Source organism: Danio aesculapii, chromosome 6 (assembly GCF_903798145.1).
Source record: "Danio aesculapii chromosome 6, fDanAes4.1, whole genome shotgun sequence".
Classification (NCBI taxonomy): Eukaryota; Metazoa; Chordata; class Actinopteri; order Cypriniformes; family Danionidae; genus Danio; species Danio aesculapii.
This window is the reverse complement of record NC_079440.1, coordinates 42,616,790-42,638,457: the sequence shown is the minus strand read 5'-3', so window position 1 is coordinate 42,638,457 and position 21,668 is coordinate 42,616,790. Positions and strand designations below refer to the sequence as shown.

The window sequence follows — 21,668 nt, the reverse complement described above, 5'->3', positions numbered from 1 at the left end:
GTTATTACAAATAAATTATTAAAACTATTATGTTTAAAAATCTGTTAAAAAAATAATTTCTCCGAAAAAATATAGACACTATTAAGATCAGTAAAAATGTAAGAGAGGCCGTTATCTTTTTGAAAATGTCCTTTTTGCTTTCTAGGGGGACAGAGAGTCACAAGAGTAGAGGATTTGCGTGTTTTGGACTCGACTCCTGGAAGGCTGCGTATAACCTGGAGAGCAGTGAGTGGAGCCAGCTCTTATCGAGTGTACTGGAGGTCTTCACAAGGTAGCTATAAAGACACACATGTAACCAGACACAAAAGACAGAGAGCTACATTTATGTTGTTATTTTGCTTTGACTAGGTGAGCCTGAAACAAGTCGTCTGATTAGCAGCGATGCAACTTCATATACTCTCGATGGACTGCGTCCTGGTTTGAGCTACACTGTAAGGTTCTCTGCTCTGCTGAACGGTGTGGAGACTGAAGCTACCAGCATTAGAGTATCTACTGGTATATAGAATACTTTTTATTACTTATTTTGTCTTTCTGTCCATCTCCAGTGTCTTTAAATAATTATTTATGTCTCCATTCCAGATGCTCTGCCACCTGTGACTGGTTTAAGTGTGACAGACAGCACTGAGAACTCAGTCCTTTTAGGCTGGTCACCAGTACCCGGGGCTACAGGTTATATTTTACGCTGGACAGAGGTAGAAGGTGAAACTTCTCAAGATACACAACCTACAGTGATTTATTAAGAATCAAATGCACAAGTATGGTTGTTTTATTTGTTTTGTTGTGTATTAAAAAATGTGCTCTCTCTTTAGACAGAGGTACGACTCAGTCTGAAACACTGCCCGGTTCAGCTACCTCTTACCGTGTGATGGGTCTACGACTGGGCCGTCGGTACCGCTTCACAGTGCAGTCCACCTTCCAAAACCAAGTTGGAGCAGAGACCAGCGTGGAGGAACGGACAGGTTATATATAAGTTCAATATAGATAGATATAAGTTAGATATTAGTTTAAATTGTGTAAAATAATTTGTTTCAGCTTATTTAATGAAAATAAACCTTTGATATTGACATACTGTTTTCATTTTATTTACTGTAACTGAATTAAAATATTCCAACAATGCATTGAGAATTCAATATATTGTACCATTAAAATTAAAGTAGAATTAGCAATTACATATGTTTCTGAAGTTAATAAAATAGTAATGTAAATAATTTTATGGCCAGTGATTTATTTTTTGGTCAATATTTTCTCAAGTCATCAGCCATTGGTACTGTAGGTTTGGCAAAATATTAGTTTAAGGCCCTGCCTGTAACAAAGTAAAGTTTTTACTCTAAAAGGTTATGTTTATAGAAAATACAGATCTGATTCTTACAGTAAAACCTTTGTGTGAATTGATTTTTTCACACGGTACTTTTGACTTTGAAGTGAATGGAAATTATAGCTTGCAGCATGAGTACGGTGAATAACGTACTATTATGCTGGTCAGTCAAGCAGATTTTTCTCTCACTTCATGTTCTCCCTGCTAGTTTTTTCTTCTTGAAATGAAAGAAAGAGATGATCATAGTGTTTTATGTCTTGTTGTACTTTAACACATTATCATTAAATAATTATTTATATAGAAACACTCTGATGTGAGTCAGATTTTTTATAGTCGTCTATGTAGGATGAACAAATGTGTGTAGTGTTTCTGCAAACAGCAGTGGTGATTTTATTGACTGTATGTGAATTACAGCTTTGTTGGCCTTATTATGTTCAATACATCAATGTTTTAGTGTGTGTGGGAGGGCGTCTGGATGTGGTCTTCCTTGTCCCTGCATCTCGTGATCGATCTGGCCTGGTGGGACCTGTCTTGTCTCTGCTGGCCAGTTCTGCTGGCTCTTTCACCTCCATTGGACCTAGAGACTCCCAGGTGCCTTTCATTCTCCTTTTTTTTTGGAAAATACTTTTTTATGGCTCAAAAACTGAACAGACAGAGCGAATGAGGCATTGAGCAGGTCAGTTTAAATGAAGTGCTTGTAATACTTGTTTCCTCCAGATGGGGGTGGTGATGTACAGTGAAGATCCAAAAGTGCGCTTCCTCCTCAATCGTCATAGCAACAGTGAGACCCTTCTGCAGGATATTTTGTCCACCCCGTTCAACAACAGGCCGGGAAATAATATAGGTCTGTTTTGGTGTTTTAATTCAATCTTTGCAACTTTGGGGTTAAACTTCTTGCATGTATTTGTCCCATGATTAAGTAGTAGTATCTGTATGAGTAATCACATCACATTTAACCCAAAATCAACAGTATAAAATATTATAACATTATTTATATATAAAGTCAAGCCTGAAATAATTCATACCCCTGGCAAATTCTGACTTAAAGTTGTTAATTTTTCTACAATGATGCCTCTTGTACGTCGTCTTATCTTTTAGGAGAAGCCTGTGTCATTTCCTGTCTAAAAAAACTTGCTGGTTGAATAAAAGAAACTTTAAGTCAGAATTTGGCAGGTGTATGAATAATTTTGAGCTTGACTGTATATATAAAGTTGAAGTCAGAATTATTAGCCCCCCTTTTAATTTTTTTTCTTTTTTAAATATTTCCCAAATTATGTTTAACAGAGCAAGTAAATTTTCACAGTATGTCTGATAATATTTTTTCTTCTGGAGGAAGTCTTATTTGTTTTATTTCGGCTAGAATAAAAGCAGTTTTTAATTTAGTCTACAAAACAAACCATCATTATACAATAACTTGCCTTATTACCCTAATCTGCCTACTTAACCTAATTAACCTAGTTAAGCCTTTAAATGTCACTTTAAGCTGTATAGAAGTGTCTTGAAAAATATCTAGTCAAATATTATTTACTGTCATCATGACAAAGATAAAATAAATCAGTTATTAGAAACGAGTTATTAAAACTATTATGTTTAGAAATGTGTTGAAAAAATCTTCTCTCCGTTAAACAGAAATTGGGGAAAAAAATAAACAGGGGGGTTAATAATTCTGACTTCAACTGTATATCAAGTCATGTCATGTTAAGTCGAGCTTTATTGTCATTCCATAACTAACATATACTATAAGATACTTAACTATACACATACCACTCAATTATACACATAAGATACTTAACTATACACATAAGACAGGCTATACAAGTACTTTTACATGAGAATGAACAATGTTGTGCAGGATATTGTGCAAGAGAGGTATTTAAGCTGGGTGTCTGCGGGGTCTTAAAAAGTATTAAAAGTTGAGAGATCAATTATGATAAAATCAAGGCCCTTAAAACATATAAAAATTTCTTAATCACGTTTTTACGAGGTCTTAAATTTTGTTCAAGCATTGTCCAAAGTGTTTGACTCCAAAAAAGCACAAATATATTTATTTTTCTGTTAATATTAACAACGGCGTGCTCGATCCGCGTGATTGGTTTAGGCTGGGGTGCGTCTGGCCAAGCTCCTCCATCCGGGTGACTTCACATAATTTGCGACAAACGCAGGAAGGTGATTTGACGCTGTCCACATGTAGCGAAACCATAGAGCAAAATGGCAAAATGTTAGTTTGCGTACTCCTGGTTGGAGAAAGACGAGTTTAAACTGGCTGAAGCCCGTCGCTAAAAACAACTGTGTAATTTATTCTTTCAAGCTTTGTTTCTTCTGAACTTATCTGAGTTCTGCTGCATGGTTGTGCTCCATTGATTTATTTAACTACAACTGTTTATTAACAGCTGTTTATTAAGTTAAAGGTTTGATACTGATTAGAATTTAAAGTGGCGATGAGGTCTTAAAATATTCTGAGAAGGTCTTTAAAAAGTCTTAAAAAGGTATTGAAATTATCTTTAGGATTCCTGCATATACCCTGTTAAGATTGAGACAAGCAGTGCAACATGTTTGTGGTACATTTATAGTAAACATTGTTTTCCTTATTGAGTTCTTGTAAGATGGAATTTACATAAAGTGTCAGATGCATAAGAGGGAAGAGTGTTTCTACAGGTGGTTTGTCAAGCCCACTCACCTGTATGAAGCACAATTTAAAATGCACAATATTTTCAAGAGACATGGAGTGACTAAGAAAGTGTCTATAGTGCAAATTTGAATCCTGGTGCAAGACATATATATACACAAGCATATTTTTCCATACTTTAACATCTTTGCAAAGTTAATTAACTATTTAATAGTAATGTAAGCAATGTAAAGTGTTATGTTTTTATTTTTATTTTATTTTCTCTCAATATATTTAAGATATATTTTTATATTTAATATTCAATATTTAATATATGCAATACTAATCACTGTTCAATAATACCTTTATGTAAATGTTACACGAATGTACACTTTTTAAGATTGTTAATGCTAAAAATAGCCTTGAGTTACTTCATAAAATGTGTGTTTTTCGAATATGTTTAGGCTTGCATAGAACATTTAGTTAATTACGAACATGGGGAGATTTGACATTCACTTGGCATTTTAACATGAAGGCGAGTGCATTGATATTTTCCGCTTTTATGTTTAGGCCAGGCAATGACATACGCACGTCAGTTTTTGTTGAGCGCGCCGGCAGGTCGGAGGTCCGGCGTTCCCGGTGTGGTCGTCATTATCGCCGATGAGAAGTCAACCGATAATCTTAGCCAGCCTGCTGCCGCTGTTCGAGCTGATGGTAAGCCACACACACCCAAAAAAAGCAGCATCCCGACTGCTCTGTCCCAAGTCCATGACAGTAAGTTAGCTTTATAATAACTGTCCCTCAGGTGTGACGGTGTTGGCGGTAGGAGTTGGACGTGCAGACCCCAGTGAACTGCGTTTGGCAGTGACGGATGGCAGCACTCAGAATCTGCTCTATGCTCAAGACGCAAATCAGCTCTACGGTCTCCACCCCGACCTGGCAGACCTCCTCTGTGGCCTCGCACGAGGGACCGGTGTCACGGTCAGATCAAATCCATCCGTCTAGCTGTCATAAATGTCGTATGGTCTTTTTTCTTTATTATGATGCTTGCTTGGACTGTCACATCAGCGAGAGTCATGAAACAACAGAAGCTTTTTTATATTATGTTGGCTTAGATAGTCTCTGTTGATGTAAAAAAAAATTATCTGGTACAGTAAAGACTGATTTTGATCTGCTGTCTCTTTTAGACAGGGCCTTGTACTGTGGAGTGTCCAAAGGTAAACAAATACACAAATATACATATACATAATATGCTGAATAAACACACTAGCAAGTAGGGCTGGGCGATATAACAAAAATCTAATATCCCAATATAAGTTATCTCACTTTCTGATTACAATAAATACCACAATATAGTACTATGTCTTTCAATTCTTTTTTTTTTCCATCGTCATCAAAACAGATGACCTGTTTTCCGGACGTCTTTCGGGGATGTAATTGCAGACCTACCTAGGCTACTGTATATATAACATAATGATATTGTGTGGTTCTATAATGTGACGAAGCCGCTGACAATATGCAAGATTATAAAATTGCTTTAAATGCTTGCATGGCTGTGAAATTTTCACACTCACATTTGCATGTCACGACCACGTGGGCTTTTGTACATTATTAATAAAGCTGCAGGATGAACATTTTTTATTATTCTCTGCAAGTCATCTGTCCTTATGTCTTCGTTAATTCAGTGCTACAGCCTAGCACATCAAATATAATACCTGAAAGTGTCATAAGTTTAGGTGATATTACAAATTTATAAAAATGTATTTTGTAATTAATTAAAACGATTAAAAACAGAAATAAAGCCAAAGGAAAGGGAAAGTGATAAACTTATTAGAGATGTATGAATTTTTTTCAGGGTATAAAGTATATTTGGCAACTCAATTCAACTGGACTTAATATATTTACAGTTCGAATTGTTGACTGACTAGTAGTTTATTTATCCAGTTGGAATAAGAAGCCAAGTAAATTACAGGGAAAGTTGTATTCTGTGGACACAAGAGCACTAACCGAGCTAGTGGCGCCTTCTAGCGGCAGTGTGTGGATCTGTCACAACATTGAGGTACACACAACACAGTATAAACCCATTAAATATTACTTAGGTGACTATTAAACTGCTAAACATTTAAACTGATAAAACAAAAAATGAAACTTAAATTGTGTGACCAATAACCAATATTTGTATGAACAATATTATTTATAATTTTTTCAATTATTGTTTCAATTATTATTTCATAACACACACAAATAAGACTTTGTCTAGAAGAAAAAATATTATCTGACATACGGTGAAAACTTCCTTGCTCTGTTAAACATAATTTGGGAAATATTTAAAAAGAAAAAACAAAAACAAAGTGGGGCTAATAATTCTGACTTAACATAGACTACATTTCTTTTTTACATTTAAAAAAATATACTCATTCAAATATGATCATATTTCTCACATTATTTAAAACTTCAGGGCAAATCTTTAATTAAAATTGTAGAAATATAAAATAAATATTAATAAAATATAAAACACCGTTTAAAACCTAATGATAACAAGTCCAAAATAGTAACAATTAAAATGCAAATATATTTTCAACACTGTAAACAATGCTCGGTTCCACACCATCGATTTGTGTTGGGGAAACATGAAGGAATTAAGTTAACTTCTTCATTTTTAAGTGGATTAAACATTAAAAAAATAAGTTTTCCCCAAAAAAACCTAAATAATTGTGTTGTTTCAGCTCATTTGAAATAAGTAGTTTAACCAATCAGCAAATATAATTTTTTTAAATGAAGATTGCAAATCTCATAATGCTGTTATTCATGTTTTGTCTGCAATATCCCTGTAATAGCGTGTAATACTATGCTTATGAAAAAGTATTACCATAAACAATATATTTTGTGACACCAGAGCATAATATGAAGTTTTTATTTTGTCCATGCAATACATATCATCAAATTGCACAGCCCTACGAGCTAGCTCATTTGTGTTTACATTTGCACATTTACATGCAACTTTATTCATTAAGGAAGTTTGACCTTTGTCTTTGCTGCAGGGTGCTAAAGGGGAACGCGGTGAGAAGGTAATAATTATCGTGATGTCTTTCTTGTTGTTGATGCACATAATATTCACAGTGACTTTTACTCTAGTTTTCTGGTAAAATGTGTATATAGGGTGAGAGAGGCAGAGATGGAGTGGATGGAAGGAAAGGCGAGCCTGTAAGTTAATCTACATACACATTAAGCTGAGTTTGTTCATCATGCATTATGAAGTACATTTCTAATGCCAAGAAACAATGTTTTTCTATATGCTTAAGTAAATGTCTCTTTGAATGTATGTGTATTTTTTAATAGGGTCGTGATGGTTTACCAGGTCGAGAAGGTCCCAGAGGAGCAGAGGGGACACCAGGTCAACCAGGCAGCAGTCTGGGAGTGAAAGGAGAAAAAGGCGAGAGAGTAAGTGGCACTTAAATATGCATAGACATCTACTGACACAGGGTAATATAATCATTTCCTCTATATTTGTTTGCAATTATCCTTTTCAGGGATTCCCCGGATTGGATGGCAGTTCTGGTGTCCCAGGTCGATCTGGTGCAGTTGGATTGCCAGTAAGAATGAAAACATGAATAATTCAGTTAAATAGTTTAGTAGAAGCAACATTTGTAGATATACTGTAGCATGAGCGGTAATAAGTAGTGCCAGACAGAATCTGCTGACATTTTTTGCTATTTCTGCACAAAATTTTGTTAAAAAATGTGTGGATTTATGCGGATGATTTTAAGAGTATCATAACTAATATCTCAATATATGAATTAAACAGTAATACATTTTTAACTTGTATTTAATGTTTACAATGCAAATCCATCTAGGTCCACTTTATTTGGTAAACAAATCAAGTCTTTTATATAATATAATATATATGTTATGAAGCGGACAGGAGACAGAGGTAAGGAAACGTTAGGGTGTTTATTAAATGACAACAAGGAGCACATGAAGGATAGCCAGGAGGATCAGGAATGATGTTGGGGTCTTTTCCTCCGTGGCTGGGTAACAGGAATACACGAGGATGGACAGCACACACCAGATACAGCTGACAGAGGATGACACAGACTTGGAAGGACTGGAAGACAGGACGATTCGGGAGGACCAGGAAGACTAGGAGGAATACAAAGAGAACAGGTAAGTAAATCGTTTGTTTTAGCTGAGGATGACTACGCTGAGTGGTCGCTCAGTTGTCCGCTTTCGTCGAGACGAGCCCGGACAATGAGCGACTGGAGTGCTGTGCTTTTATCTGGTGCTCGTGAATGTGATGCAGCTGTGTGCTCATTAGAAGTCAGGTGATGGTGATCTTCGTGCGTGGGGGTCGTGAGAGCCTGACCAATCCATGACAGTACCCCCCTCCCCAGGGCCCCGCTCCTGAGGGCCGACACCTCCGACGCCGTGGTGGTCTCCCTCTGCCTCTAGGCGCTGGGAACTCAGGGTGGCTCTCATGAAACTCCACCATGAGACTAGGATCGAGAATATCAGCTCTGGGAACCCATGTCCTTTCTTCGGGGCCGTACCCTTCCCAGTCCACCAGGTACTCCAACTGGCCACCACGACGTCGGGAACGCAAGATCTCCTTCACTGCGTAGACGGCTCCTTCTTCTAGGAGCAGTGGAGGAGGGGGTTCCTCTTCGTGGTCAGGCTCTGTGGAGGGAAGAACAGGATCGTGATAGGGTTTCAGGAGTGATACGTGGAATGTAGGGTGAATACGGTAGTGAGAGGGTAATTGTAGTTTGTAGGTGACGGGGTTAACCTGTTCCACGATGGTGAAGGGACCAACAAATCGGGGACTTAACTTGCGAGAGGGCAGTCGCATGCGTATGTCCCGGGTGGATAGCCACACCTTTTGTCCGGGTGTGTATCTGGGTTCTTCAGACCTTCTCCTATCGGCGGTTACCTTGCTTCGACGGACTGCCCTCTGCAGATGTTGATGAGCCTCGTCCCAGACTCTCTCGCTCTCCCGGAACCAGTGATCCACTGCGGGGACATCAGATGGTTCGCCATCCCAGGGAAAGAGCGGTGGTTGGAAGCCCAGGACGCACTGGAATGGCGTGAGTCCGGTGGAGGGTTGCCGCAGTGAATTTTGGGCATATTCTGCCCAGCCCAAATACTGGCTCCAGGAGTTCTGGTGACCACTGCAGAAGGTCCTCAGGAACCGTCCCACCTCCTGAATCTTCCTCTCTGTCTGCCCGTTGGTTTGGGGATGATATCCAGAAGAGAGGCTGACGGCCACACCTAGGAGCTTGAAGAAGGCTTTCCATAGACGTGAGATGAACTGTGGACCTCTGTCCGACACAATATCTTCTGGAATACCAAATGACCTGAAGACTTGATTAAAGATATTGTCGGCAGTTTCAAAGGCTGTGGGAAGACCTTTCAGAGGGATTAGTTTGACAAACTTTGAGAATCTATCTACTATGACTAGAATACAGGTATTACCTTCTGACGAAGGGAGGTCAGTGATAAAGTCCACTCCTAGGTGTGACCAGGGACGGTTCGGAATCGGCAAGGGATGGAGCTTTCCAGCGGGTAGATGACGTGGGCTCTTGGATTGGGCACAGTCCTTACAGCCCTGAACATATTGCCTCACATCCCTTGCCATGTTTGGCCACCAGAATCGTTGGGATACTAGCGAGAGAGTATTGTTGATCCCTGGATGTCCAGTGCCTAGCGAGGTATGTAAGGAGTGGATCAGATCTACCCGGTGTTCAGGTGGTATGAACTGCCGATGAGGAGGGCATCCCGGCGGAGCAGGGGCTTCCGGAGTGGCAACGACTGGAGGAGCGTTCCAGGTGATCGGACAAATGGAGATGTGTTCGGGAAGAATCTTCGTTGGGAGTTCTTCATGATCGTGATGCTCGTGTAAACGAGAGAGAGCGTCTGCTCTTAGATTCTTGGGTCCTGGACGATAGGAAATGGAGAAATCAAAACGTGAGAAGAAAAGTGACCATCTGGCTTGACGTGGACATAGTCTCTTGGCCTCTTTGATGTATTGGAGGTTTTTGTGATCTGTGATCACCTGGAACGGATGTTTGGCTCCCTCCAACCAGTGACGCCACTCCTCCAAGGCTAGCTTGATTGCTAGAAGCTCCCTGTCTCCTATGCTGTAATTCTGCTCCGCCGGGCTCAACTTCCGAGAGAAATAGGCACAGGGATGCAGTCGGGGCGGTGTATCATGATGTTGAGATAATACTGCCCCGACGCCGGTGGTGGATGCGTCCACTTCCACCACGAAAGGAAGATTTGGGTCAGGATGAGTCAGGAGTGGGGCCCTTGTGAACTCCTTCTTAAGGCGGAAGGCTGCGGCTGCTTCTTTGGTCCACTCCAGTCCTTTGGGTTTACCCTTGAGGAGATTAGTGAGAGGTGATGTAATCCTGCTGTAGTCCTTGATAAACCGTCTATAAAAGTTAGCAAACCCAAGAAACCTCTGGAGCTCCTTAATGGAAGTGGGTTCTGACCAGGATAGAACAGCCTCAATTTTCTTCCCATCCATACGTATACCGGTTTGGTCAATGATGTATCCCAAGAAATGAATCGACTTCTGGTGGAATGAGCATTTCTCCGCTTTGAGGTAGAGGTGATGTTCTCTCAATGTGTGTAGGACCTCCGCAACGTGTTGGCGATGTTCGGCCTCACTCCGGGAGTAAATGAGGATGTCATCTATGTACACTATTACACAGTGGTGAAGAAACTCCCGGAGGACTTCATGAATGAAGTTTTGGAATACGGAGGGGGCGTTGACCAGACCGTAAGGCATGACCTCATATTCATAGTGGCCAGTAGGGGTCACGAATGCTGTCTTCCATTGGTCCCCCTCACGTATTCTTATCAGATTATACGCGCTGCGGAGGTCCAATTTAGTGAAGACTTTAGCTTCTCGGAGCTGTTCCAAAGCGGCTGGTACCAGAGGAAGGGGATATCGGTATTTTACTGTACCGTTATTTAGGACCCTGTAGTCGATGCATGGACGCAGCCCTCCGTCCTTCTTGGCCACAAAGAAGAAGCTTGAGGCGGCTGGTGATTTTGAGTGACGTATGTACCCCTGACTCAGAGCTTCCCTTATGTAATCTTCCATTGCCTGATTCTCTGGAAGCGAGAGCGGGTAGATCCTACCTCTTGGCAACTGGGCATCTGGAACTAGGTCGATCGCGCAGTCCCATGGCCGATGCGGCGGTAGCTGGGAAGCTCTCTTGGGGCAGAAGACATCATGAAAGGAGCTGTACTCCTTAGGAATGTGGATAGACTGCTTCTCAGGAGGGCTCTCGACCGATGTTGCAAACAAAGAAATGGGGTTCCGACCTTGAAGAGGGAGATTTGGAAAACAGGCAGGTGTACATCCAGATCCCCATTTCTTTATCTCTCCTGTGCCCCAAGAGATGATGGGATCGTGCTTCACCAGCCACGGGCGCCCTAGAATGATGTCCATATTTGCACCCTCCAGAACCAGAAATTGAATCCTCTCTTGATGTAACAACCCCACTTGAAGAAGGATGTCTTCGCATTGTCGATGGATACGGGTCGAAGATCGAGTGCACTGGGTTATCGGTTGTATCTGGTATATATGCGAGGACGCCTCAGTACGGAGGTGGAGTTGACGACAGAGGGATTGGGAGATGAAGTTCCCTGCTGACCCGGAGTCGATGAGGGCTGTGACAAGGAGAGAAATAGAGGCAGTAGTTATTTGTACGGTGGTAGTAAGTGGTTTACATTGTTCAATATTCGTACTGAATACACTCACTGAAGTCCGAATGGGACGAAGGGGACACTCCATACGGGTGTGTCCACTGACACCGCAGTATAGACACAGACCCCGGGTCAGCCTCCTCTGTCGTTCCGCTGATGTCAGTCTTCCAGACTCTATTATCATGGGTTCTGGTTCTGGAGAGGCTGTTGACTCAGGCGATTGGAGGAGTGCAGACGAGGGGGTGATGGTGTCCTGTTGATAGGAACGGAGACGATCGGAACATCGGAGAGAATGTTGGATGAATCTCTCCAGACCCATTGTATCATCTAATGTGGCCAGTTGGATTCGGAGAGTGGGTTCCAAGCCGAGCCGGTACGTGGTCAACAACGATCTCTCATTCCATCCACTTGCAGCTGCTAGAGTGCGAAACCGGAGAGCATATTCCTGTGTAGATAGAGTACCTTGCTTTAGATGATACAGCTGCTCTCCAGCGGCTACTTCCCCATCAGAACGTCCAAACACCTCTTTGAAATACTCCGTGAAGGTAGTGATGGAATTCATGACCGGCCCGGCTTGGTTCCAGATCGTCTCAGCCCATTTAAGTGCAGGTCCAGAGAGTAGAGATACGATGTAGGCGATCTTCGACTTATCTGTGGGATATAGAGAAGGTTGCATTTCGAATATGAGGGAACATTGTAACAGAAAACCATTGCACTCCCCCGCTCCGCCTGAGTAGGGCGCTGGTCGGGCCATGGGACTGGAAGGAAGGGCCGAAGAAGAAACTGTGGAGGCGGAAGTGCTCGGTGCTGGTGGTGCGTTGGAAAGTGGAGCTGGTGGCTGTAGAATCCGCTTCAACTGGTCCACCAGCTCTTGAAGGTGATCGGGGGTGCTCATGTTGTCGTCGTTATGGGTCCGGGCTTCTGTTATGAAGCGGACAGGAGACAGAGGTAAGGAAACGTTAGGGTGTTTATTAAATGACAACAAGGAGCACATGAAGGATAGCCAGGAGGATCAGGAATGATGTTGGGGTCTTTTCCTCCGTGGCTGGGTAACAGGAATACACGAGGATGGACAGCACACACCAGATACAGCTGACAGAGGATGACACAGACTTGGAAGGACTGGAAGACAGGACGATTCGGGAGGACCAGGAAGACTAGGAGGAATACAAAGAGAACAGGTAAGTAAATCGTTTGTTTTAGCTGAGGATGACTACGCTGAGTGGTCGCTCAGTTGTCCGCTTTCGTCGAGACGAGCCCGGACAATGAGCGACTGGAGTGCTGTGCTTTTATCTGGTGCTCGTGAATGTGATGCAGCTGTGTGCTCATTAGAAGTCAGGTGATGGTGATCTTCGTGCGTGGGGGTCGTGAGAGCCTGACCAATCCATGACAATATATATATATATATATATATATATATATATATATATATATATATATATATATATATATATATATATATATATATATATATATAAATAAAATATTACATTACAAACTGTGTTGTAAATAAATGATATGAACATTTTCATATTAGTCAATAATATTACAGAAATTAATTTAAAAACTGAATAATATAAATTTACACACATTTACACAAGTAAACAGAATCAATGATGGGCTAAAAATCTGCGGAATTCTGTGCGCGCAGATTCCATGTGGGCCTAGTAATAAGCCAGGAGGCATGCTAAAACATTCTAAAGTGGCCAAAATGTTTTCGTGTAAAGGGCCAAAAACTAAATATCGTTATGAGTCTTGGGCCGAAAGTAAATATAGCAAACTATATTACATTAAAGTTGCCATGGGTAAATTCCTAATATATTTAGTAAAATTAAAAAAGAAATAAAAAAAAGTACAGCCGTATAACTTTTAAAATTATAACTTATTGCAATAAAAAATAACAGTGGAGTTCAATGCTGAATACGCTAGTCAAGCAGAATCTGCATTTGCCTTGATCTGCTCACCAAAGTCTCTGCATTCTCTATTTGCAAATAGATGTATAAGAGCAATCCAGAGTTGTAGTCAAATACACAGGCAGATGGTCAGAAGGCAGGCAGCAGACAGGAATAAACAGATAAACAAGGCGAGAATCAAAACACAGCAAAGCAAGACAAAGAAAACACGTTGTAATGTCACCAAACAGTAAACAAGACTCAGCAACAATGTGTGTGTTTGTGCTGTTTTTATTGTCTATGTAATCAGGCTCCAGCTGTGTGTATGCAATCAGCCATGATCAGGAACTGGTTGTGTGTGTGGTGGATGACTGGAACTTGTAATCCATAAATGGTGCATTTGTAGTCCTTTAGTGATCTACAGCCACTAGATCGCTGGTGATCATAACAGTTTTCTAGTTATTTTTAAGGATTATTAAATAAATTAGGCAATTACCCATGGCAACAATATTTACCTTTGGCCCACTAGCCTCAATCAAGTTTCTTTTTGTCCCTTTATAAGAAAATGTTCGGGCAACCCTGTTTTAAACCATCCCCATCATTCTTCCTCTTTTCTCAGGTGGGATGACGCAGGCCCGCAGGCCCTAGTTTGGGCATCTCTGTTCTAAAGGGACAGTTAATTCAAAAATTAAAATTCTTACTCTACTTCTAAATTGTTACTTGTTCCAAATCTGTTTTCTTTTGTTAAGCACAAAGATAACATTTGGAAGAATTTTGTAATCTGCTAGCCATATTAATTATTTTCTACTATGGATGTTAGTGGCTTCCACTTTCCAACATTCTTCAAAGTATCTTTTTTTGTGTTAGAACCACTTTAGAATGAGTAAATTGTGAGTTTACAAGTTTTTCTTCAATCAGTTAATTTATTAACTTCTCTTAATTATAAAAATATTAAAGTAACACTTTCTTTTAAGTCACAATTTACACTATTAACTTCTGGCTTATTACCTGTCTATTATTAAGAAATTAACTGTTTATTAGCAGCTATAATGTATGATCATATTCTACATCCCGATATTTACCCCAAACCAAACTGCTGTATTAATAAGCAGCTAATTAATAGATTGTTGAGCTTATATTCTTAGTTAATTGTTTGTAAATAGTGTGAATTGTGACTTAAAATAAAATGTTACCAATAATAAATGATTCTAAATTCAAATCTGCATTCATTGTCTGATGTCATTCTGTTGTTTTAGGGCAGTCAGGGGTTACCAGGTGTTAGAGGAGACCCTGTGAGTATTCATTAATACACCGTACACACAATATAGTGTAGACACAAAAATAAACCACTTCTTGTTAAATGTTTTTCCTTGCATTTCATAGGGAGAACCAGGTCTAATTGGCCCTCAGGGATCGAAGGGAGAGAAAGGTGAAAGGGTAAGAGCAATAATGCAATAAATCTATCACCGATCTCTTCCACTGTCTGATTTACCACTTGATTTCTATTGTTGGGTACAGGAAATGATGGATTGTTATTATTTACTACAGGGTGAAGCTGGATCTGCTATTGGAGGAGGTTTACCAGGCCGTAAAGGAGAGCCAGGAATTCCAGGGATCCCTGTAAGAAATACAAGAAAATGACTCCCACCTGCACAGTGATACAAAGAAGAACATAGTTTGTCCTTTATGTCATTGCATATTAAATAGGGAGGTTACATAACACATTCTTTCTCTCTGTATTTTTAGGGCACTCCTGGTCGTCAAGGTGTGAATGGGGCAAAGGGAGAGGCAGGTGCACGAGGTCTGCCTGGACAGGACGGTCGACCGGGGTCACAAGGCACACCTGGACTCTCTATTAAAGTTAGAATCCATTTCCTTCTCTGATAAAGGAGTCTCTAAATATGCTGAATGTATGGCCCTGCCCCAAGTATCTTCTTTTTTCCAGTGTTGGCCAAAATTATTAGCATTTATACTAGCTTAAAAAATGGTTTAGTTGTTTATTTCTAAATAAATAAAGTGCCAGTAGGAAATACCAGTTTACATTTCCAATAATTAATTAATTTGCTATTAATTGTAATAATCCACACAGAGCTCTTACCATCATCCAGTCTATCTGGGAAGACATGAAAAAATATAACAAACTGAGACAGACCACATCCAGAAAATCTGTCAAGACACTTCCAGAAAACTGCCTGCACAGCTATAGTTGAAAGCTGAATGAGGATGCAGTCTAAAGGCTGATTTATACTATCGCCTGGCGCCGTGTCGCGGACCTCTGCGCACACGCCTCACGAAATGGACGAGGATTTTATACTTGATGCGTTCGCCTATGAGACATTCTTTAAAACGACAGGGGGCAGTTAAAAGAAGCTCACAGTAAAATCAGTAGGATAAACATAGAAGTAGAAAGTTTACGGAACTATGTCATATCATTAATATCATTCAAGATTTTTAAACAAATTATTTTTAGAAATTGTTTTAAGGATTTTAAAGATTTTTATAACCGTTCAAGATTTTTGATGCAACTTTGATGCATCACTTGCTTTTGTTCATATCTCGGACAGTTCTACCTATTAAAGTTTATTAAAATATTAATGAAAACAGAACATGGGTTGCTCTACAAGAATAAAAGCAAAAAAAAAGTACACTTACTAAAATTACTGACGGTTTTTTAGATTTAGCCCACTCCACAATTGACACATTACTGTCTAGTCCTCTACTTAAATGCTAAAAAGGCAATAATGGTCCAACATTCCTGTCCATTATCACCAGTAAAGCCTAGAAAAAGATGGCATCAGTTAATTGTAAACCGGTAAGTTCAAATATTCTTTTCCAGTTATCAAAGAAATAATATGTTTCTTCATTTTACTTTTGTAGCTATTATATTGTTTTAAATTCAAATTTCTAATATATACACCAGTGTAAAAACTATGAATGGTGGAAAAACATATTCTGGGTCTCCACTTTTGCCATGGCCTCTCTTTTTGGTTTTAACAAACTTATCCCTCAAGTTTTTCTAAAAAATTTTTACAAAAACTTTCCTCTTTTCCCTTTTAGCCAAATTATTGATCATCTGGTTCTCCCTATGATCACGAATAGACGGATTATAAAGATGTCTGTACAGGCATACCTGTTTCAGACAAAATCTCTTCAAAGTGATTCATATTATTAAACTAAAATGAAACGCAGCGCCTCGCGAACAGTTCGCTCAAGTCTCAAAAATTTGTGCGCTTCTCCAGTTGAAATCATGGCTAATAATTTTGACCCTAAAATGATTTAAAAAAAATTAAAAACAGCTTTTATTCTAGCCGGAATAAAACAAATAAGACTTTCTCTAGAAGATAAAAATATTATCAGACAGACTGTGAAAATGTCCTTGCTCCGTTAAACATCATTTGGGAAATATTTAAAAAAGAAAAAAAAAATTCAAAGGGGGCTAATAATTCTGACCTCAACTGTATATAAAACTCAAAAGTAATGTTTGGAAAATGAAACTGATATTTCCTACTGACACATAACAGCAAAGATAAAAGTAAATAATTTAAAACCATTTTAGCTCATGAAAATACTACTGTTCAAATCATTTATTACATAATTTACAACACCTATGAATTTATGAATCTGAATATCCATGTGATACCAGAGCTCACTCATCTTTCTTCAGATTCTGTATAAGGTTAGAGGTCAAAATAAACATCTGTTAACTGAACCAAATGCCTGTTGATATACAAAGATTTTTTTTTCCTTGGTTATGAATGTATGTGGATGCACCACTGGCATTTTATTTTGAATCAATACTTCTATGAAGTATTAATAAATTTATTGTTTTCACCATTTGAAGTTTCAAATGTGCCTTCAGCCAATCTTGTACCTGTCTCTTTTTGTGTTTCCTTTTATGTTCATGCAGGGTGACAAAGGCAGCCCTGGAGAAAGGGTGAGTCAATACTAATAGTTCTTCAAAAGAAGCCAGGGAAGCCTTCTCAAATAAAGATCGACAAATAATTAAGAACACAACAATAAAACAGAATAAATATTATGAAATAGACATCATGCACTGCATAAGTTATACATTTTTTATATTAGCCTGATTATTGTGTTCAATTAGTAAATGTAAAATTAATGTGTTTTACTTGATAACAATCATTTATTTGCAGGTTTTTTTTACATAAAGCTTGCATGTTAATATTCATTCATTCATTCATTTTACTTAATCCCTTTATTCATCAGGGGTCGCCACAGTGGTTTGCACCACCCATGTTAAATAAACATGCAGAAATGTCATTGTATGTATTGCATGTTGACAGTCCAAAATATATGATTTATCTTTTATAAATCTCAAAATCAGTGATTGGAAAATGTATTTCTTTTTAATTTTTTTATTTTAAGCACTGTCTTTATTGATTTTTAGGAGCTTTTAACATGAACTAAAGAAATCAAAACCAAACATGAAAAAAAAATAATATAATAATATAAAGGAAATAATAATATAAAAATAATAATATATAATAAATAATAATATAAAACTAATTTAAAAATCAAATAAAAGATTACAATGAAAAAATCTATATTTATGGATATACAAATAAATAAATTAATTAATGTATGTACTGTTCATACACATACACTATATAGATACATCATATAACAACAACGATATATCACTAGTAGGTGATACAAGTTATACAGAGAAAAGATTTGTATCCGCTTCCTTCAGAAATCCTACAAAGGGATTTCAAATTTCGAAAAACACTTCAGGTTTTCTCTTTACGCTATACGTAAATTTTTCCAAAGTCAATCAATAAGACAATTCTTGCAACTTATGTTGTATTTCTTTTGTTAAAAATATATATTTTAAATGTCCATGACATGGAAATGCTGTGAATTAAATACATTTTACGATGCATTTCCAAGAAATGTAAAACAATAATCAGTTTTTTTTTTTCTTGATGTAGAGAAGCTAGTACTTTTTTTAAAGGATTCAAATAGGGCAAATTAATCTAATGACAGCCAGAACTTTCTGAAAGCATACAACTATATGGGATATTTTCATGACTGTGGATTGTCTGTTTAATTCTGATTTAAAGGGTCTTCCTGGTGTGGGCAGTGGAGTAGCTGCTAAAGGAGATCCTGGTGAACCTGTAGGTGTTTCCATTATTCATGGCAAAGTGGCAGTGTAAATGGATGTTGATTTGTATTTATGAGTTGCTGCTGTAAACTGCTTGTGTTTTCTTCATTGTGTGTATTTGAGGAATTATCGCATACTCTGAATAGTGTTTGTGTGTCTTTTAAGGGAAGTTCTGGACCACAAGGTCCGCAGGGCCCACGAGGACTGACTGGACAAAAAGGAGCAAAAGGAGAACCTGTATGTTACTGTGTGCCATTATTTATTTCACACAAGATAGTGTGACTGCGTGTTGTAAAATACAGTTCTCAGCATAATTGAGTACACCCCATTTTGAAATTGAATGTTTTTCTCCATTTCTCAGTGAATATAGGCAATTATTTTTGGTGCATTTAAACAAAACAGATTTATTAAACAGATATATTTATTAAAGTAATATTTTAGTCACCAAACATATTTAGAAATTGAAAGATACAAATTCAAGTATTGCAAAAACAATTACAACCTACAAATTTTTTTCTTCTCTTGATTTTTCCTCTTTTTTTTATTTGTATTTAATATTTTTAATATTAACATATACATTTGGGTATACTAGTTTTTGGACTGTTATCGTAAGTTATTTTGTTAGATAAACTCCAGATTTGGCTTCAGTACTGACTAATCTAATGTATATGCACAAATATAATATTGTATAGCTACCTATTAAAAATACGAGTTTAAAAGGTGTACTTATATATGCTGAGCACTGTACGTATATGCTTTACTTATCTATCTTAACTTGGCCGGTGTGTGAATGTGTTGCAGGCTGAAAGTGCTGAAGGTCAACCAGGACCCAAAGGAAACACTGGAGATCCTGGTGACCGGGTATGAAATGCTTTCACTAATATATCTCATGCTCACTCTAACGTTTGTTTTCATTCTTCTTTTATTCATGTTTTTCAGGGTCCCCGCGGCCCTCCTGGTGAAAGCGGAAGTAAGGTAAACAGAATTCAGTTTATTATGGCTTGTGTCGTCAAGGAGTGTGCAAAATAAGCAAGGAATAAGCTAATGATGTTATGTCATTTATTCAGGGAGACCGAGGACAAGCTGGAGCTCCTGGTTCAGATGGAGCCAAGGTAAATATCCTTCTCTCAGAGTCCCTTGTGCTATTTAGTGTACATTAAAAGTGATAGTTCATCCAAAAATTAAAATTCCGTCATCATTTACTCATCCTTGACAGGTTTTTGTTCTGCTGGGCACAAAAGGAGATATTTTGAAGAATGTTGGAAACCTGTAAGCATTGACTTCCATAGTGTTTCTTTTACCTACTATGGATGTCAGTGGTTACAGGTTTCCAACATTCTTCAAAATATCTCCTTTTCTGTTCAACAGAACAATCGAAACTTTTAAGGTGCTAAGCCGTAAACCCATTGAATGCTCATTTAAATGAAACAGGTAGATTTTGATGTAATTCTTTTTATGATTTTGATGTTTTTTTAGGGAGACAGAGGCCCTTCAGGTCCAGCAGGAGACAAGGTGTGTCATTAACCTTTTGTGAAAACATGTATATTCTTATTAGCGAGCTGTGGGTAATGCTGTGCTGGTTTGTGTCTTTTTTTGTTTGTATGTTAGGGAGATAAAGGTTCAGCAGGCCCCTCTGGACCTCAAGGACTGAGGGTGAGTGGCTGCACGAGCCATGATAAGTCACAAGCCATGTGAAAATGCATGAGTGTACATGCATGTTGTAAATTATTTATATGTGCCTTCAGGGTTTGCCAGGGAGCAATGGCCTTCCTGGAGAGAAAGTAAGTGAGGAAGTCAGCTCCACAAACATCATTAATCTCAGTTATCTGTGACCAGATATTATATCTTTGTTATTTTGATTTTAAACCATATTTATATGTGCCTCTGTCTGCTGTAAGGGTGCTGAAGGTGCAAAGGGGGAACCAGGAAGCAGTGTAAGCTCACAATGTTCATGTTATTCTTAATTGATATGAAAATTTTATGCAGTTTTAGTGGTTCTCTTGACGTTGTTCGCTGTTTCTTTTTTTTTTTTTTTACAGGATCCTGGTTCATTTGGGAGAAAAGGAGAACGGGTATGACTTTTGAGAACAATGCCTGAGTCTGAGTCTGTCTATGTCAGATAGCGGGCTTTCCATTTTATTCTTATGATAAATCTTTTTTGTACTGACATTCAGATGGTGTGAATCCACAAAACTCAGATTTTTAATGCCAAAGAAAAAATCCATTCAATACTTCACCTATTTTAACCTTCTCCTCTTTTTCTTCTTTTTTAGGGTGAAAGAGGCTTTCCAGGTACTGCTGGAGCTAAAGGTGACAAAGGAGATGCTGCACTTAAAGGAGAAAGGGTGAGTTTTGTGATTGAATTGAAGTGTTCATTCGGGAAAAGGACTAGTTTTATGAGCACTTAAAATTAAAACAGTTTTGAAACTGATTTTGCTTATGGTCATTTAGAGCTTTGTAATAAAAATCCTAATATGATAGTTTCGTAAAGCGAGTTTCATGGTACAATTCAAATTGTGAAACTAAGCATGATTGAGCATTTCTAACTTGTTCCAAAGGGTGCTCCTGGAGCAGGAGAGCCTGGCCAACCTGGACCTAAAGGGGACCAGGGTGATCGGGTAAGCAATCAAGACAGAGAAAAGACTGTGATAATTGAGGCCTTGAGACAAAGAACCATATAAATCCTTATTTTCACATTTTGAGTAATAGGATATTTTTCATTTGGATTGGGAACATTATATTATATATTATATATTTATTACTTGAAGATAGACTATAAAAGCTTCTCAATACTAAGGAGATACATTTTTCAGTGTCCTTATTAAAAATGTTTTTTATTAATTATTATGTTTTATTTTTCTTAAATGTGGAAGAACGATATATGTCCAGTTAGTGTGGATTAACAGAACTCCAATTTATCATATCACTTTTTCTCCGGGTGCTCCAGTCCTCCACAAGTCCAAAGACATGAGCTATTAGTGAATTGTCTAAGCTAAAGTGTATGTGTGTAGATGAGAG

At 38.3% G+C, this 21,668-nt stretch overlaps 1 protein-coding gene across 4 annotated transcripts in view; it reads left to right on the top strand.

Annotated features, from left to right (window-relative positions):
* col7a1 (collagen, type VII, alpha 1) overlaps window positions 1–21,668 on the top strand; it is a 127,916-nt gene that overhangs the window by 45,022 nt on the left and 61,226 nt on the right. For all 4 annotated transcript variants that reach the window (XM_056460236.1, XM_056460238.1, XM_056460237.1 and 1 more), the window contains exons 22-51: window positions 146–271; window positions 349–495; window positions 580–699; window positions 810–959; window positions 1,770–1,906; window positions 2,033–2,159; window positions 4,491–4,634; window positions 4,726–4,901; window positions 5,108–5,137; window positions 6,962–6,988; window positions 7,080–7,124; window positions 7,260–7,361; window positions 7,451–7,513; window positions 14,782–14,817; window positions 14,909–14,962; window positions 15,074–15,145; window positions 15,272–15,385; window positions 17,433–17,459; window positions 18,610–18,663; window positions 18,816–18,887; window positions 19,452–19,511; window positions 19,590–19,625; window positions 19,718–19,762; window positions 20,127–20,162; window positions 20,259–20,303; window positions 20,396–20,431; window positions 20,549–20,584; window positions 20,690–20,722; window positions 20,924–20,995; window positions 21,209–21,268. In XM_056460236.1, the coding sequence (XP_056316211.1) occupies window positions 146–271; window positions 349–495; window positions 580–699; window positions 810–959; window positions 1,770–1,906; window positions 2,033–2,159; window positions 4,491–4,634; window positions 4,726–4,901; window positions 5,108–5,137; window positions 6,962–6,988; window positions 7,080–7,124; window positions 7,260–7,361; window positions 7,451–7,513; window positions 14,782–14,817; window positions 14,909–14,962; window positions 15,074–15,145; window positions 15,272–15,385; window positions 17,433–17,459; window positions 18,610–18,663; window positions 18,816–18,887; window positions 19,452–19,511; window positions 19,590–19,625; window positions 19,718–19,762; window positions 20,127–20,162; window positions 20,259–20,303; window positions 20,396–20,431; window positions 20,549–20,584; window positions 20,690–20,722; window positions 20,924–20,995; window positions 21,209–21,268 (2,282 nt within the window). The remainder of the gene's footprint in view (window positions 1–145; window positions 272–348; window positions 496–579; window positions 700–809; window positions 960–1,769; window positions 1,907–2,032; window positions 2,160–4,490; window positions 4,635–4,725; window positions 4,902–5,107; window positions 5,138–6,961; window positions 6,989–7,079; window positions 7,125–7,259; window positions 7,362–7,450; window positions 7,514–14,781; window positions 14,818–14,908; window positions 14,963–15,073; window positions 15,146–15,271; window positions 15,386–17,432; window positions 17,460–18,609; window positions 18,664–18,815; window positions 18,888–19,451; window positions 19,512–19,589; window positions 19,626–19,717; window positions 19,763–20,126; window positions 20,163–20,258; window positions 20,304–20,395; window positions 20,432–20,548; window positions 20,585–20,689; window positions 20,723–20,923; window positions 20,996–21,208; window positions 21,269–21,668) is intronic.